A 16,242-nucleotide genomic window follows, 5' to 3' on the forward strand; every position below is an offset into this window, starting at 1 on the left:
GTTCAGATGCTCAATAAACCCTGCTGTTTTACACTAGTAGAGAGTCACTCCAGTCTAGAGATCAGGGTTGCATTATTCCCTGTGTGTGTGGAGGCCCCGGGGATCCAGGGCAAGTGGACTCCCTGAGGGGGTCCACGGTGAGAGACAGCTGTGCTGAAGGCTCAGAGAGGTGCGGTTCCTCCCTCCATTTAGCTTAGCAAAGAGAAGGTCAAAGAGTGACTTGATCACAGTCTATATGTACCCACCTGGGGAACAAATATTTAATACTGGGCTTTTCAATCTAGCAGAGAAAGGTCTAACACGATCCAATGGCTAGAAGTTGAAGCTAGACAAATTCAGAGAGGCAACAAGGCATCCATTTTAAAAGATGAGAGTAATTAACTATTAGAACAATTTACCAAAGAATGTGGTGGATTCTCCATCACTGACAATTTTAAAATCACAATTGAATGTTTTTCTAAAAGTTTCATAGGGGTAGCCATGTTAGTCTGGATCTGTAAAAGCAGCAAAGAATCCCGTGGCACCTTATAGACTAACAGACGTTTTGGAATATGAGCTTTCGAGGGTGAATACCCACTTTGTCAGATGCATGTCATGCATCTGACGAAGTGGGTATTCACCCACGAAAGCTCATGCTCCAAAACATCTGTTAGTCTATAAGGTGCCACAGGATTCTTTGCTGCTTTTTCTAAAAGTTCTGTTCTAATAATTATTCTGGGGAAGTTCTATGGCCTGTGGTATACGGGTGTGTGTGTGTGTGTGTGTGTCAGACTAGATGATCATAAAAGTCCCTTCTGACCTTGGAATCTATGGCTCTAATGGGCACAGACTTTTTTGTCTATTCCCTCCAAGCTTGAACCCTTCTGACCCATCCCGTCCAACTTGTCCCTGTTCCATTGCTGTCTCTTTCCCACCCTGTCTCCCCATCCTAGTTCCATTCTCCTCAACTAGCCAGCACCAGTTTCCAATCCTTCGGCTTCTCATCCTAGCCCTGTCTCTCCCTCCAAACTCCTGTCCTCTCTCCCTCATTCCTACTCTCAGTATCTATGCCCAGCCAGTCCCACTTCCCCTCCTTCCAGATCCTCATCCAGCTGGTATCCTTCCCTTCCACCTCCTTCTCCCTACCTTTCTGGTTTCCAGTCCCAGTTTCCTTGCCCAGCCAATCCCAGTCTACTCCCAGTACCAAGTCATCTTACCTCCCCACTGAGAACAGAGGAGTCAGGCTCCATGCTTTCATTTACGGTGTCTGGCTCTGACCAAGCCCAGAACAGCAATTAAAGGGACAGACCTGCTCAGCCCCCAACAGCCTCAGGCTGGAGCATCCTCAAAGCAGGTGAAATCTTTTGGAAATTGAGCTGCAAAGCTCTAGCAGGTGTCCTCTGAGTATGTGTAATCTGCAGTTTTTCAAAGTCTGATGACTTGGTCAAGTTTGGGCATATTTTAAAAGGGCTGGCAAAAGGCAGGTCCCCAATATAAAGGCCAAGCCCCTGCCAAATTTCAACACTCTACTCCAAAGAGGCAGTAGAGATTTTAAAAGAAAAGGACGTCAGAATTTAATATGGGCAAAACATACTTTTCCTCATCCCTGGTCCTACAGCTGAACTCTTTTGGCTGAAGGTCGCTAAAATAATTCAGCCTGAAACAGACACCCTGGGCAGAAAATTTTAGCCCAGTCAGTCAGTTTGGCAAAAGTTATGAGAGATTGAAAATAGCATCTTATAAAAGGAAGTGTCAGGCAGCCTTCATAATAGTTAGTGCTACCAGCCCCACCTATAACATGCAGGTATATTAACATTAACAATTGTCTCCCCCACACACCCAGGCACACACACCTAAGAAAGCTATATTAAAAAAGAATGTTAAAGCTGCAAAGTCAAGCACTCACAAATAAGGAAATTCCAGCCCTTAATTCCGTCCCCTAGTGCATTATTCCATCTTTCACTATATTCTGTACAAATGTTCCCCTGCTTCATTCCGTGCACTTTTAAATGGAGAGTTGAATTATATCAGGGAAAAGATCACAATTCATGTCAACAATACATTTCCCTCCTCCCTCTGCCCCAATTACAGCAGCTGTAAGTGCTACGTTCGCTGTGCGGGTCAGAACTCACCCTGGGATGTAGTAAGGATCCGGGGTGAAGAGGCCATGTTTCCGTGGGGCTGCCATCGTAGGGCAGCATCTGTGCTTGGGTCTTCAACTTACAGGAGGCAGCTGCAGGGACTGGGTGAGGGCAAACAACACCATTACCATGGCAACCATTGTGAAGATGCCACAAAGCCACAGCAGCAGCAAAGCCAAAAAATTTAATACGCTCATAATGACACTTCATACCAAACGAAGCCCTGTACTTGTCAGTTTTCTGGGTCAGCATGTACAACAGACAAGTAGCCAAGTTTCGAGGTGCATCTAGGGTCTGTCCAGGATGGTCAATAAAAGTGCTTTTCTTAGACACACTACCTTACTTGAGTTAGTGTGATACACTTGGAAAGCCCCCAAACACCTCTGTAAGACACAGTTTAACACCTTTGAAGTTGTGTTAGCAGTTTGTGTAGTAGCTTAGGTTACGTAGCGTTCACCTATAGTGCAAAATACTCAGCTAACATGACTGTGAAGTTGTTAAACTGTGTCTATACAAAGTGCTTCAAATCATGTTAGTGAACTTGATTTTAAAGTGCTCCCTATAGCATAACCAACATAACACACAAGTCAAATTAATATTCCACAGGCTGGCCCAGTGATTTGTACACTATGAAAATGGCCTCTCTTGCCACACGAGCAACCAGGCTGAAAGCTACCAGTTTAAACTTCCCAAAGTAGCCATCTAGGATTGTGATGGAGCAGCTGCCCCTCACTGGTATGTAAGGGGTTAAAGCAACCCTGGGGAGGCTGTGTGGGAGACAGCCAATAAAGAAAAAGCTTGTAGTGCTAGACAATTAGTAGACGGTTTATTGGAGGAGCCAATCAGGACCAGACTGGCCCATATAAGAAGAAGCTACTGAGCAGCAAAGGGGCAATCACTCCCTGGAGGATGAGGGAGGAGGAGGACTGGCTGCTTAGAGGGCTGGAGTGCCATGGATGGAGCAGTGCTGGGAAGGGTCAGCAGACTATGCGAAAGCTCCAGGCTGGCTGCTGCCAAACTGAGGCCCTGAGACAAGGGCAAAGGAGGCTGCGGGGAAGTGGCCCAGGGAAGGAGATGGCGGAGTAGGAGGAGGGGCAGTATGTGGCTGCCAGTTATAGGGTCCCTGGGTTGGGGCCTGGAGTAGTGGGCGAGCCTGGGCTCTTCCCCCTCCCCGTTTCCCCCACTGGCCACTGAGGGAAGTGGCCAGTGCATGGACTGCAGTCTGCCACTGAGATGAGTGGCTGGAACCTGGACTGCACATTTGCCACTGAGGCGAGTGGCAGGACTGAGGGCTGTCGGTCCCCTGGAAGGGGGGAGAGAACTGAGTTCGGGAACAGCTGGAGGGGTATGTCTAGAGGAGGATGACGCGATCTGGGGTGTGATGTAGGTCCTGGACACGGAGACAGAGTGATGATGGGCAAGACACCACCTGAGGAGGGCGCACTGGCAACCTCGAACTAATTCCCAGGCTGGCCAGCAGGAGGCACTATGGCAGCGAGTCAAATTCCATCACAGGAATCCAGTTGTCAGGTGCTTCCATAACATTCGCTGCTTTTGGAGAACCACTTCCAGAGCCATCTGAACATTGGTCATCCCAGTCTGGATCTATAGTGCCTATCAGCCAGGGATCCCAGGGGCTGCCAGCCACAGACTGCAAAAACTCTTGACTGCTTTTTGGGCCAATGCATCAGCAGTTCAGGGCCCTGGCTTCTGAAATCAAACACAGAAGGTATATAATGTGATTTCAGAACCACTCGCCGAACAGATAGTTGCATGCACCAGTGACCAGAGCCAGGATGAAATCAAGGGCTGGAAGGTGGTCTACGAGCAGGCCAAGGCAGTAGTGGTAAGTTCAGGGGAACATAGTAGGTGTCCATTTTATGCTGCATTTTGAAAGACTGCCCCATCATGAGCACAGAACATTGAATGGACGTGGCCTGCACTTGAGGATGTTACACTCAGAAAAGCGATCAGCTCTGCTACCCAGGCCAAACCCGCTGAGCCCTGCAAGAGTCACACCCAGCTGGCCCAAACCCTCGTGAGTTACTGAGAGACATGCCAGCTGCTCCACTAAAAGAGATAGAGCTTGACGAGGACGTGCCATCCCTAGCCAGTCATATAGACAGTGTTGTGAGGGTTCAGACAAAGCTGCCTTTGGTGGTGGTGGTAGTGTTGTTATGGGGAAGTCCTGGCTCTATGATAGGGTGGAAATGTCCACCTATCTCTATGGTTCCTTCCACCCTTTTGGTCATTCCTGCTCTGATTACTGTGATGAATATGGAAATAAGCTAATAAAATATTACAAAAATCTGTATGACTCTGTACCTCTCCACTTGGCATGGCTACCCCTTGGGGGATGGGGTGGGGGAGGAAGAATTGATTTTTCTCCCAGATGCATGGGAGATCAGACAAGGTATCTTTGACATGGAGCCTTTAGGGCTGTCTGGGTGCGGTGTCAACTCATTTGAATGGAACACCCTACCAAGATAATGGAAATAGCACACCAGGTATTTCAGCCGGAGTTCCCACAGGACCCTGCTGCATATGGAGCTCCGCCTGGGTTCCCATGGGTCTCCTGCTGTGCTCTTGGAGTCTTCTCCCTCTGGGAATGGGCCAATGCTTCCAGCAAAGCTAAGCATTGTTCCCTCTGCCCCTTGGCTTCCACCTGTACCCAGAACAACCCTTGCTCTGCTCAGACCAGCTGGCTAATGACTTTCCCTCAGGATATGTTGGACTCTTCCAACTCTTGTTGGCACTTCCTCAGCAGGTTCCTCACATCTTGGGCATCATGGTCTCACCTCTGGGCTCTTTTTCAGGGTCTCTTTACCCTGGCTCCCAGCCCCTCTGCTTTCTTTCCCATCTGGGCCCAGACTCTCTGAGTCCTGGGTCATTGTCAGGTCTTTCCCACATGAGGGCTGAGTAACCCGCCCAGTCTCTCCCATAGATTATGGGCCACACCAAGTCCTTGACCACTCCAACCTGGAATCTAGCTCACCAGCCATGTACCTCCAGCTCAAATTCTGCTGTGGGATAGACTTGGGTTTCCCCATGTACATAGGAGACATGTACTGTAAGGTGTCAGTCCAGGCTAGTTGCCTTCACCTGGTCCTCCCAAACCAAGGTGTACCTACACCTTGAGTCTACCAGACCCTTAACTACCATTCCTCTCAGCTTGACTGTCACTACCGATGGTGGGGCCATGCTGATTTGATTTAGTTGGGGATTAGTCCTGCTTTGAGCAGGGGTTGAACTAGATGATCTCCTGAGGTTCCTTCCAACCCCGAGGCAGTAACTCCTCACTTAACATTGTAATTCTATTCCTGAAAAATGCGACTTTAAGCAAAACAATGTTAAGTGAATCCAATTTCCCCATAATAATTAATGTAAATGGGGGGGAGGGGTTAGGTTCCAGGGAAATTTTTTTCACCAAACAAAAAAACTATATATTATATAGATATACACACAGTATACGTTTTAAACAAACAATTTAATACTGTTCACAGCTATAACGACTGTGAAGCTTGGTTGAGGTGGTGAAGTTAAAGGGTGGAAGAGGGTGGGATATTTCAAAGAGAATGCCTTGCTGCTAAATCAGTGGTTCTCAAACTTTTGTACTGGTGACTCCTTTCACATAGCAAGCCTTTGAGTGTGACCCCCACATATAAATTAAAAATACTTTTTTTTATATATTTAACATCATTATAAATGCTGGAGGCAAAGCAGGGTTTGGGGTGGAGGATGACAGCTTGCAACCCCCCATGTAATAACCTTGTGACCCCCTGAGGGGTCCCAACCCCCAGTTTGAGAGCCCCTGTGCTAAATGATGAACTAGCACTTGGCTGAGCCCTCAAGGGTTAACACATTGTTGTTAATGTAGCCTCTCACTCTACAAGGCAGCAGGAATGGAGGGGAAGGGAGACAGCACAGCAGACAGAGACACACACACACCTTGTGTGTGGGAGAGAGAGAGAGAAATGCACACCGCCCCTTTAAGTAAACTAACCCACTCTTAACTGCGTTGTCTTGGATTAGGAAGTTGAGACAGCAGCTGCTGCCCCAGGCTCTCTCTGTTTGTGTCCCCACTCTGCTCTATATGGAGAAGAAGGGGTAAGCGGGATGTAGGAGCAGGGGGGAGGGGGACACCCTGACATTAGCCCCCTTCTTTCCCCCCCACAGCAATCAGGACGCTTGGGGAGCAGCTCCAAGGCAGAGGGCAGGAGCAGCACATGGCAGTGGAGGGAGGGACAGCTGCAACTGCTAGCCTGCTGGGTGGCTGCAGCCCAGGGAACTTAGGGGAGTAGGAAGCTGATGGGGGACTGCCGGTCCACCCTGGTTCCAAGCCCCCACCAGCTAGCTCCAACGGGCTGCTCTTCCTGCAAGCAGTGGCCAAAGCAGGCGGCTACCAAACAACGTTAGAAGGGAGCATTGCACAACTTTAAACGAGCATGTTCCCTAATTGATCAGCAATGTTAACAACGAAACAACATTAACTGGGATGACTTTAAGTGAGGAGTTACTGTATTCTATGATATTTGGGGTAGACCCCCACTGATTGGTCCCACTCTAACAGGTTAAAATAGTCACCTTCCATTACTGGGTAGTTCCTTTTACTATACCCAGGCTGGCCCCACCTGTAGCAAACTACGGGGTCTCCTAGCTCCTTTGTACTAGTACTTCCCATGGGCTGCAGGGCTCCCCAGACTCCTTGCAATTGCAGTGCACCCTTTGAGTCTAGAAGACTTAGGGCTCTCCCCTTTGCAAGCTTCCCTGGGCCACCCCTGGTGCACACCTCTCAGTTTACCATACAGCTTGGGCTGGTCCTCTCCTTTGACCTTAAAGTAGGCCTCAGCTCACTCGATTGCTTCCCCCACTGAGGCCGGCTATAAACTCCTTACCCAGCTGTGTCCCTCCTGGTAGGACCATCACGAATTGCTCTAGGACCACCTGATCTGGGAGCTTCTCCACCGAGCTGGTCTCTGGACCAAGTCAGCGCATTGCCAGGTCCCATAACTTCTGTGCCAGAATCTGTGGCTTCTCCCCTTGCGGGAATGATGCTGTCCGGAACTTGTGCCTGTACGTCTGCCATGTCAGCCCTAGACAATCCAAAATGACTGCCTTCACCACTGAGTAGGAACTCGCCTGCTCATTGCTTACCGCTCAGTAAGCTGCCTGTGCCTCACCCATCAGGAACGGTGCTATGTGGGCTGCCCAAGTTAACTCTTTCCAGTCTGCTGCTTTACCACCTGCTCAAAGGTCTGAAGGAAGGCCTAGGGGTCATTGTCTGATCTGAGTTTTACCAGGCCTGGAGCCAACCAACCACCAGTTCCATCACCGACTGGGTTCTTGGGCGTGGCATTACCTGACCACCTCTGTATCCACTCCAGCTGGCTGGAGTGGATCTCCTGCCACCATTGTTGTGCTACAAACTGGACCTCCTGTTGCCATTGCAGGTTCTCCATTAATTGCATCAGTTGGGCCTGGGTCCCCTGCTGCTGCTGGCCTGCCTCTTCCTTGGCCTCTTGTTGATCAGGGGTTGGTCCAAAGGATCTCACATCTGGTACTAAATGTAACAGCATGGCACTCACCTCTCACGCGTGCTTGCGATATCAGACTGTACCCCCAGGGCTTCCTCCCTGGAGGCAATGGTTTCACTCTCTTGGTCTACTCTGGCCCCTGCTCGGCCACTAAATAGTTCATGTCCCCTTCTAGGGGTTTCTTGCTATCTGACTGTAGGCCAGTTCCCCATTGGGCTATGGAGGGGGGATGGGGACCCAAGCCCACCCACTACTCTCGGTCCCAGTGCAGGGATCCTAAGAATAGTAGTCACATGCCACCATATCCTACACTGCTTTCAATTCCCTGGGCGACTTTTCCATGGCCCTAGCCTTCACCAAAGCTTTGTCTTTACCCCAGGGCTCATTTAAGTTCAGACCCAGGTGCCAGCCAGGAGCTCTTCCTTACTGCCCCAATCCTTGCCAGCACTGAGCTGTCCATGGTGCTGCAGTTCCCTTTAGCCAGTCAGGAGCTCTATCTGTGCTCCTCCAGATCCAGCAAGGAACTGCCTCTAGCACTCCAACTCCTTTTATATGGCCCTCCTGTGCCCTGATTGGCAGCTTCCCCTGCAGCCACTCTAGGCTGCTTGGAGGACTCCTCTACTGCTCCTTGCCTGGTACAGATGTGTTAGGACACTGAGGCCTCCACTAAGGGGTCTCTGGGCCTAGCACACCCCGTCACAGACAGCCTGCATGGTTAGCCAAATCCTCGTCCCTGCATAGTGGAACCATACCAGTTCCACTTGAGTTAGGGCCATCTGTGCTGACAGGGCAAGGGAAGCATCTGACACAGGCTGTTTACATCTGTCTATGATTAAAAACTGAGAACTATTCTTGGTTGTAAAAGTACCTGTTGTGTTTCCTCAAACCTGAATATTTTGAGCTAATATAATGACAAAAATACTAACTGAAAGAAATGAGACATTTAAGGGGAGGTGTCCCACGGCACCAGGAGAACTACTGCAGCGATGCTTCCATTTCTCCTTCAGCCTTTATCAATTCTGCAAGGATGATGCAGGCCTTTCTTCTCATATTATGCTTAGAAATTCCTTCCTGTGTCCATTTCATGAAATGACCAATGGATATTCATTCTAAGGTCACAAACTGCCATTTCTATAACAAGGCTACAGCATGTTCATCTAGACATATGTCCTCTGTGCAGACACTCAGATAATGAGAAATTCACTTCTGTTGAGTTTACCATCGAGATTTATTGATATGAGAGACAAATGTTGTATGAATCAATATTTAAATTGAGGGAAACTAAATCCGGACATTAACAAACACAGGAAGTCAGTTTACGTATGTTTACATATTCCAAACGTTTTCAATTAGAAGTATCTGCAGCTCTCTCCTATGGCTGCGAAGATGATGGCAGAGAGCCAGAATCAAACTATTATTTGCTTCTTATTAGCCAATCAGGAAGCATATAATTGCATAACTGAACTGATTGGCTGAAGCAAGAAAAATGGTTAGCTTCTGAAGTGCCAATCAGGATGCAGTCATTTGCATATGAGATCTAACTGGTTAACACTGTTAAAGACTTCAGTATAGTTGATCTCTGAGGAAGCAAACAGCAGAAATTTACTGATGCATCACAGGACAGTTTCGAGCCAATTGTGCACTAGGATTTTCTTCTTGCACACACACATTCCTAATTATTCTCTTATTGTAGCTAAATGCACTTTCTTTCTCCCTAATGGTCTCCCCCTCAATACACACAGAGCTCTTCACATCAGCCCATGCTCTGGCAGTGGACAGAATATGCTTGTGACTCAGGAAAGGTTAAGACTAATTCCTGCTCTGAATTAGTTGTGTTACAAGAGTTTAAAAAGCCTGGAGAAGGAAATGCTAAATTTTCAGCTTCTCCATTTTAGGAGATTTTTCATTTGGTCCTAAAGCACTTTGTTATGTGATTAATAAGGGTACTGTGCGATGTCCACCCAGACACCTGATAAATCAGCAATGGAGAAAGTAGGCTGTGGCATAGGCTCTGAATTCTCTGCCTTCCATAAAACCTTGGGAAAGAGCATTCCGTGGCATAATCAAAATAAGAAATTACTCGCAGTTCAATGACTAGATATTTTTTAAGTAGGAGGCATAGGGTGTGAAAAGCAAGCCCAGCACGATTAGCAATAACATTCTCATCTGGTGTGTCAGTCCCTCCTTGCCAGAAGGAAACCTCCTGACAGGGCCAGGCAGGCAGCACGTTTGCCTGTATGGTAGAACTGGCCCCGCCACAGCAGGAATGTCCGACAAGTTGGCGAGAAGTCACCCAGTACAGATGGGCAGATGCTGGAGTGGAGGTGCTCTCTCCCTTGTGCTCAGGCATGCACAGAGCTCTGACAAATGATGCAGCCATTCTATTTTCACCCACGCAGTCTCACCAAATGTGAGCTCCCTCCCACCACATAACAGCATTGACCTAGACAGCTCATATTAATGGGTATTTATACAGGATTCATTGCACATCAGTCCATTCTGGCTACAAGTTCATAAGGATAATATATCTACATAGAGACAGTAGTACAGTATCAGCTATTTTCCAATACAAACCTCTACCCCAACCTTTATTTGTAGGTCAAAGAAAGATCCTCTACTACAGCAACCTTCCTATGACCTTTGACATTCATTTTTTAAGATAAAAATCCAGTGTGGGAAAAAGGCACACATATAACAAAAGCAGTGCTGAACAACCACAGGAATAAACGGACATGGACTTGGATTCCTCTATCCACATCATCTGCAGTCCCTGATCATATTACCTCCAAGGGGTTGCTAAATCTAACTCGGTCTGGTTCTCAAGTCCCCTTAATCACTGCCTATTTCCATTCATTTATAGTTAGTTACATTATATATATTTCCTTTAGCAAGGACATACTGAATTGCTTGCTAACGTGCACAGACCTTCTATATCTTTGGAAGACTGGAGCCTTTATTTCTCCACATCCTTTGTTCCAATCCTAGCTCCTGAGCTGTTAGCTTTCTCTTCTTGTCTCTTTGGGGAGAGCTGGGAGTCCCTTGTAAAGTCTTCTCCAGTTTTTTTGTCCACAGGTGTCTGTAGCCGTGGGGTGCCAAAGAAACCCCCCTCACAGTATTCCCAGGAAATGATGCAGAACAGGAGATGATTCTTCTACCAATAAGATAGGTTTCCTCTGGTCACGTATGTCAGACCATGGCCAATAAAACAAGCAGCTGCCATGGACATCTCAATTTAAAAGAGATTACAGTCTAAGGGAGTGTAGTGAGGGCTGCCTGCCCATCTGTTTGGGAGAGACAGGCAAAAAGAGACACCACCGAAGTCATCCTGTTTTCAGCAATTTGTCTCTTTTCCACTCAGGTCAAATGTTACAGTCCATTTGTTCTACCAGAAAGTAGTGAATCATATCAAAAGTGGGACGATCCTTTATATCTCGGCTCCAACACTTTAACATCAAGTCAAACACAGAGTTTGGACACAGAGGTGTTTGGGACAGATAGATCTGCAAGCAGGAAAAATACAACTACTTCAGTGTTATTAATTACCCAATTAATAACATGGGATGGCTGCCATTTCTCTAGGTTTTACAAGACAGTGAACAGCCATGCATTATCTTAACACTTACTGCGGTGACTTCGTCTGGGCAGGTAAAGTTTCACTGTCATTTTCTTTGTCAGCCCCTCAGGGAGGAAACTGATACATCCATAGACATTAGCTCCATGGGTGTTTTGTTAGCTCAGTTGATAACAGAGCTGTGATCAGAAAATGGGGTCTTCATCTAGTGAGAAATTGCAACATTTCAAAATCTGTTCCAAATCTAAACAAAAAGTCAAAATTTCCATATTTCCCATGAAAATTCTGAAAAATGTCAATTCATTTGATAACGGAGAATTGTTTTGTTTTGCTAAGATAAGAACGTTTCATTTTAGTAATAGAAAGGTTGCAATGATAAAGTCAAAATGGATTGTTTTTACCTTACTGAAATAAAACATTTCAACCTATGAACAAAACGAAAAAGTCAAAACCATTTGTTTTGACACCTTTCTGCCTAAAATGTAGTTGAAACTGACAGGTTCCCATGAAACTGTTTTGATTTCAACAAAGCTGCATTTTCCAAATGAAAACGCTGTCAAAAAGTCTTCAACCAGCTATAGCTGAGAATCCATTTGCCAGTGTGATGAACTGGGGCTATGTCTGTACAGCTTACGATAGTATGAAAACCCGCTATATCCTGATTGCCTCTGTCTCCAGATCCACCATTTCCGAGGGGCTCTGTAGCAAGTACACTCTGGACAGGCACCATGGTACTTACACTTCACAACGGTTATGCTAAAAAAGCAACTGAATCCTTAGAAAAAACAGTTTAGGTGACAACTCTGAAGGGAGAGGGGGAAGGTAGGAGCTGTCCAAGTTTACCATGAGTAGAAGGAAAGAAAAACCCATGGGGGGAGAGAGAGAGAGAAAGGAGGAGGAGAAGGACAGAGGCATGGTGCAGGAGAGAGGAAGATCAAGCTGGTAAGGGATTCTTCCATGACACAGATGGATCCCCAGGGACTCACCAGGGAAGGACGACTCAGTGAGGAGACTGTGGGTTCAGATGTTTATTGCTTTGTTTCGTATGTGCTCTCCTGTGCTTTACATGATTAAGTAAAGAGCATAAATGTGTTAGATCCTATGCAAAGTGTGGGATGTGTGCTCCCCACTTCACAACTGCTGTAGGCCCCTGAGAGAGAGAAACTGTAACCAGAAGCCTCATGCCATTTGGGTGGAGTTCAGGGAGCGGGTTAAGTGACTGGGGCAGTCGGAGGGGCAGCCTAGGGCAGGTGGGCTGAGCAGTTCTGTTTGAGAGTCAGTGCCCAGGAAATGTGCCAGACAGACCAAAGGAGGAAACAATGCTGCAGCCTGCTGAGGCCCAGGGAAGCTTGAACCCCTCCAACCAGGCATTCAGAGCAATGGAGGTGCGGCTTCTCCTCGCAGCAGTCCTAGTGGGTGGTAAGGAAGGGTGCTGGCTAGGATCTGTGGCACCTAGAATCACAGGAAGAATTTGTGCACCCTGCCAGTAGCTGGCCCTTTGCTGGCAGTCTCAGCAGAGAAGCCAAGGCCTGTGTGAGCCATGATAACACAGCTCTGTGCCATCACTAGATAAAACAATCTCCAGGTCAAGGCACATTGGTACAGAGTGTGTGTGTGAGGGTTCCCCTGCTGTTCCAACTGTTCTAGAAAGAAACAGGGGGCTTCAAGCTTAAGGGCTGTTGAACTGATACCTTCCACCTTCTCTCTCACTGAGCCATTGTGAACCAGACAAACCAAGGATTAGATTTACCCCCTCAAAACCCAACTTGGAGCAAATATCTTGGTCTGAAAGCGTTAACAGTGAGAGAATGCAGTTGTCTCTGGGGTTTTGTTCAAATGGCTTTACCCTGCAAGGCAGCAGATTTTGGAGGTGCTTTTCACAGGATTCCATCCAACCAATGAGTAGCTCCACGGGACACTGTTCAAAGGGCTTTTCCTCCTGACCAGTAGCTCAAAAGGTATTTTACACAGCTCCAAAAATGAGATCTGGGTCACATCTCCGACACTCCCCTGATGGGTGTGTAGTGAGATAGTTCCTGATACCTTTAGACGTGGCAATGAGGCCAGAGCACATTCTGGGGGCCCCTGAAAACTAGGGAATGGGCCACAATGATTTTTCTTCCTCTTCTCTATCCTTTCTTCATGTTGAATTGTTCCTGAGTGTCTAACTGGCTCCAGTTCGGAAGCCTTTTGTCCATTTGGAAGAATGAAAAAAGCCGTGGGCGTTTCTGCTTGATTGGCACTCTAAGAGCTGCCAGTTACTAATCATGAATGAGCACAAATACAGCTCAGCAAACTATTCATAACAAATATTGTATGCAACAAATGTAGCCGCCCTTTCAGCTCCAGGCACATCTCTGGGCAGACAGGGGTGTCCTGAGATGGATTTAATGTTCCAAATTATTCTACATCTTTATTGGTGAATTGTTTTAAGCTCTGTGAATTGATCCCAATTCATTCTCCAGGCATATTTTGATAGACTACTTGCTCATTGCAGTGATTAGTCACATAAGGCAGGTGACAGCTGAATGACTGGCTGAACAAGCCCTTTCAGGGATCATACTTTTTCAGATAGAAAATGGACAAAGCCCCCTTCTCCTTGAACACGTTCTTCCCCTTCTCCCCTGTTGTGGACCTTGAGGTGTTTCATCTCCACCCTGCTGCTTCAGCAGTCCTGTCCCTGCCTGTTGCCTACCTCCATTGCCCCCAGGCTCCTTCCAGTCTCCTTCTCAATCTGTCATGACCCCCCGGGCCTTTCCCCTCCTAATGTAAGCCAGTGTGAGTCCACACAACCCTCAGTAAACCGTCCCTCAACTCCTGCTGTCTCTCCCTTCATTTCAAAACTTGCTGAGCGTGCATTCTGCAACCAACATGCACCAAACTCCTCTCCTCAAGCTCTGACCTGGATCCCTTCCAGCCTGGCTCCTGCTCTCTGGACTCCACTGACTTTGCTCTCAGGCTGGTCTCTAATGACCCCCTTGGCCAAATTGAAGGGCCTCTTCTCAGCCTCCTCTTCCTCCTCCTCTCTGCAGCACTGGTTCACAGATTGGAGTCTAAGGCCAAGAGTGTGATGATGAACAGCACTTTCCCACATGAGTCCCTCCTTTGGGGTGGACCATGCAGAGGCCTGGCACCTATGAATGATAAGACAGCAGTCACGTGGCTCCCAAGAGAAGGGACAGAGTTCCATGGAATAAAGGGCACAGTCAGAGAAGGATCCCAAAGGATTTTGCGTCAGCTGCCATCTCGGGGGAACACAGGAGGCAGGAAAGGGCAGAGAAACAGCCTCCTGCAGGGTGAGCACAGGGAAGGCAAGTGGGGGCTGTGAGGGCCAGGGTCACGGAAAAGGTCAAGCTAGAGGGGAGGAGCTGTTCCCATTGGAGAGATGCAGAGGAGACACCAAGAAAGTCAAGGCTGACAGTGAGTGAATGGCTGCATCAGAGACAGCAGGAGTGCGGAGTGTGGATTGGGCCAGGAGGAGGTGACGAAGGGACTCAGGGAGAGCAGCGTGTGGAGGCAGGACACAGGGGATCCAGTGGGGTGCAAGAGAAGGGGAAGAGCCTTTGAGGTGAAGGGGGAAGGGAGGCAGGGCAGCTGCTGGAGAGGTCAGGGATGGAAGGCAGAGGATGCCAGGGCTGTGTGAAGGCCAGGAAAAGGGAGCTGCTGAACAAGATTCGGGAGAGTGAAGGGGGAGGAGGGTGCCTGAGCTGCCTCACCTGCCTGCCCTGGCTCCGGAAGAACTCCCCCGTGTTCTCAATGACCTGCTCGTCCGAGAGGAGGCTGTAGGGCTGCTCCTTGCACAGTGTGAACATCTCCCAGAGCGTCACCCCAAACGCCCAGACATCGCTGGCTGTAGTGAACTTGCCCTGTGGAGAGAAGAGCGGGTCGGCCGCTGCCACACGCACAGGGCTGCTTTGTGCCCAGCCTATCGATCTGGTGGGAAGAGTCGACCGTTTCAATCCACTGTCTGCACACGCGACAGGTAGGGAAGCAGAAACCCAGCGAGGGGGAACTGGAGACTCACCGCTCCTCCTCTGAGCAGTCACACGTGGTACGGCATGCCCTCGCCATAACGCCCTTTACGATCACGAACCTTGGGCTACAGCGAACCCGGTACCTGGATCCCACCTCGAGTCATGGCAGTGCTGCTCAGAGGATTCAGGGAGCCTGGAGCAAAACGGAGGAGCTGCAGCGCTTGTACTCACCCGGCGGTAGTCCGGGTCTTCGGCGGCGGCAGGTCCTTCACTCACTCCGCGTCTTCGGCAGCACTGAAGGACCTGCCACGGAAGTGCCGCCGAAGACCCGGACAGCCGTCGGGTGAGTAAAAATTAAAAAGGCGCCTTTAGCCAGGGAAGGGATTCTTGGCCAGAGCTTGCGGGGCCCCTGTGGAGCCTGGGGCAAATTGCCCCACTTGTCCCCCCCCTCTGGGTGGCCCTGGCCCTGCTGCTGGGGTGGGGGCTGAGAGCTCCTCCAGCCCCGGGTCTGTGGGGGGCTGAGAGCTCCTCTGGCCCTGGGGCTGTGGGGGCTGAGAGCTCCTCCGGCCCTAGTGTGGTGGGGAGCTGACAGCTCCTCCAGCCCTGGAGCTGTGGGGGGCTGAGAGCTCCTCTGGTCTCAAGGCTGTAGGGGGCTGAGAGCTCCTCCAGCCCCGGGGCTGTGCGGTGCTGAGAGCTCCTCCGCCCTGGGGCTGTAGGGGGCTGAGAGCTCCTCCGGCCCTGGGTCTGTGAGGGGCTGAGAGCTCCTCCAGCCCTAGTGTGGTGGGGGGCTGAGAGCTCCTCTGGCCTCGGGGCTGTGGGGGGCTGAGAGCTCCTCCGGCCCTAGTGCGGTGGGGGGCTGACAGCTCCTCCAGCCCTGGGGATGTGGGGGGCTGAGTCCTCCTCCGGCCCCAGGCTGTGGAGGGCTGAGAGCTCCTCTGGTCTTGGGGCTGCAGGGGCTGAGAGCTCCTCCGGCCCTGGGGCTGTGAGGGGCTGAGAGCTCCTCTTGCCCCGGGTCTGTGGGGGGCTGAGAGCTCCTCTGGCCC

The 16,242-nt window shown here is 49.3% G+C and overlaps 2 protein-coding genes across 3 annotated transcripts in view; both read right to left on the bottom strand.

The window, feature by feature from the left end:
• FAM166A (family with sequence similarity 166 member A) overlaps positions 1 to 2,179 on the bottom strand; it is an 84,262-nt gene extending 82,083 nt beyond the window's left edge. The window contains 1 exon segment of the mRNA XM_050926393.1: positions 2,112 to 2,179. Coding sequence (XP_050782350.1) covers positions 2,112 to 2,167 — 56 coding nt within the window. The 5' untranslated portion in view covers positions 2,168 to 2,179.
• Positions 2,180 to 8,887: 6,708 nt separating this feature from the next.
• LOC127035966 (discoidin domain-containing receptor 2-like) overlaps positions 8,888 to 16,242 on the bottom strand; it is a 164,782-nt gene continuing 157,427 nt past the window's right edge. Inside the window, exons 16-17 of one of the 2 annotated variants that reach the window (XM_050926336.1) lie at positions 14,942 to 15,091; positions 8,888 to 11,154 (exon numbers count right to left, since the gene is read on the bottom strand). In XM_050926336.1, the coding sequence (XP_050782293.1) occupies positions 11,014 to 11,154; positions 14,942 to 15,091 (291 nt within the window). In that variant the 3' untranslated portion in view covers positions 8,888 to 11,013. The remainder of the gene's footprint in view (positions 11,155 to 14,941; positions 15,092 to 16,242) is intronic. The other variant, XM_050926337.1, reaches the window with a different exon arrangement.

The sequence above is a fragment of the Gopherus flavomarginatus genome, chromosome 17 (genome assembly GCF_025201925.1).
Source record: "Gopherus flavomarginatus isolate rGopFla2 chromosome 17, rGopFla2.mat.asm, whole genome shotgun sequence".
Taxonomy (NCBI): domain Eukaryota; kingdom Metazoa; phylum Chordata; order Testudines; family Testudinidae; genus Gopherus; species Gopherus flavomarginatus.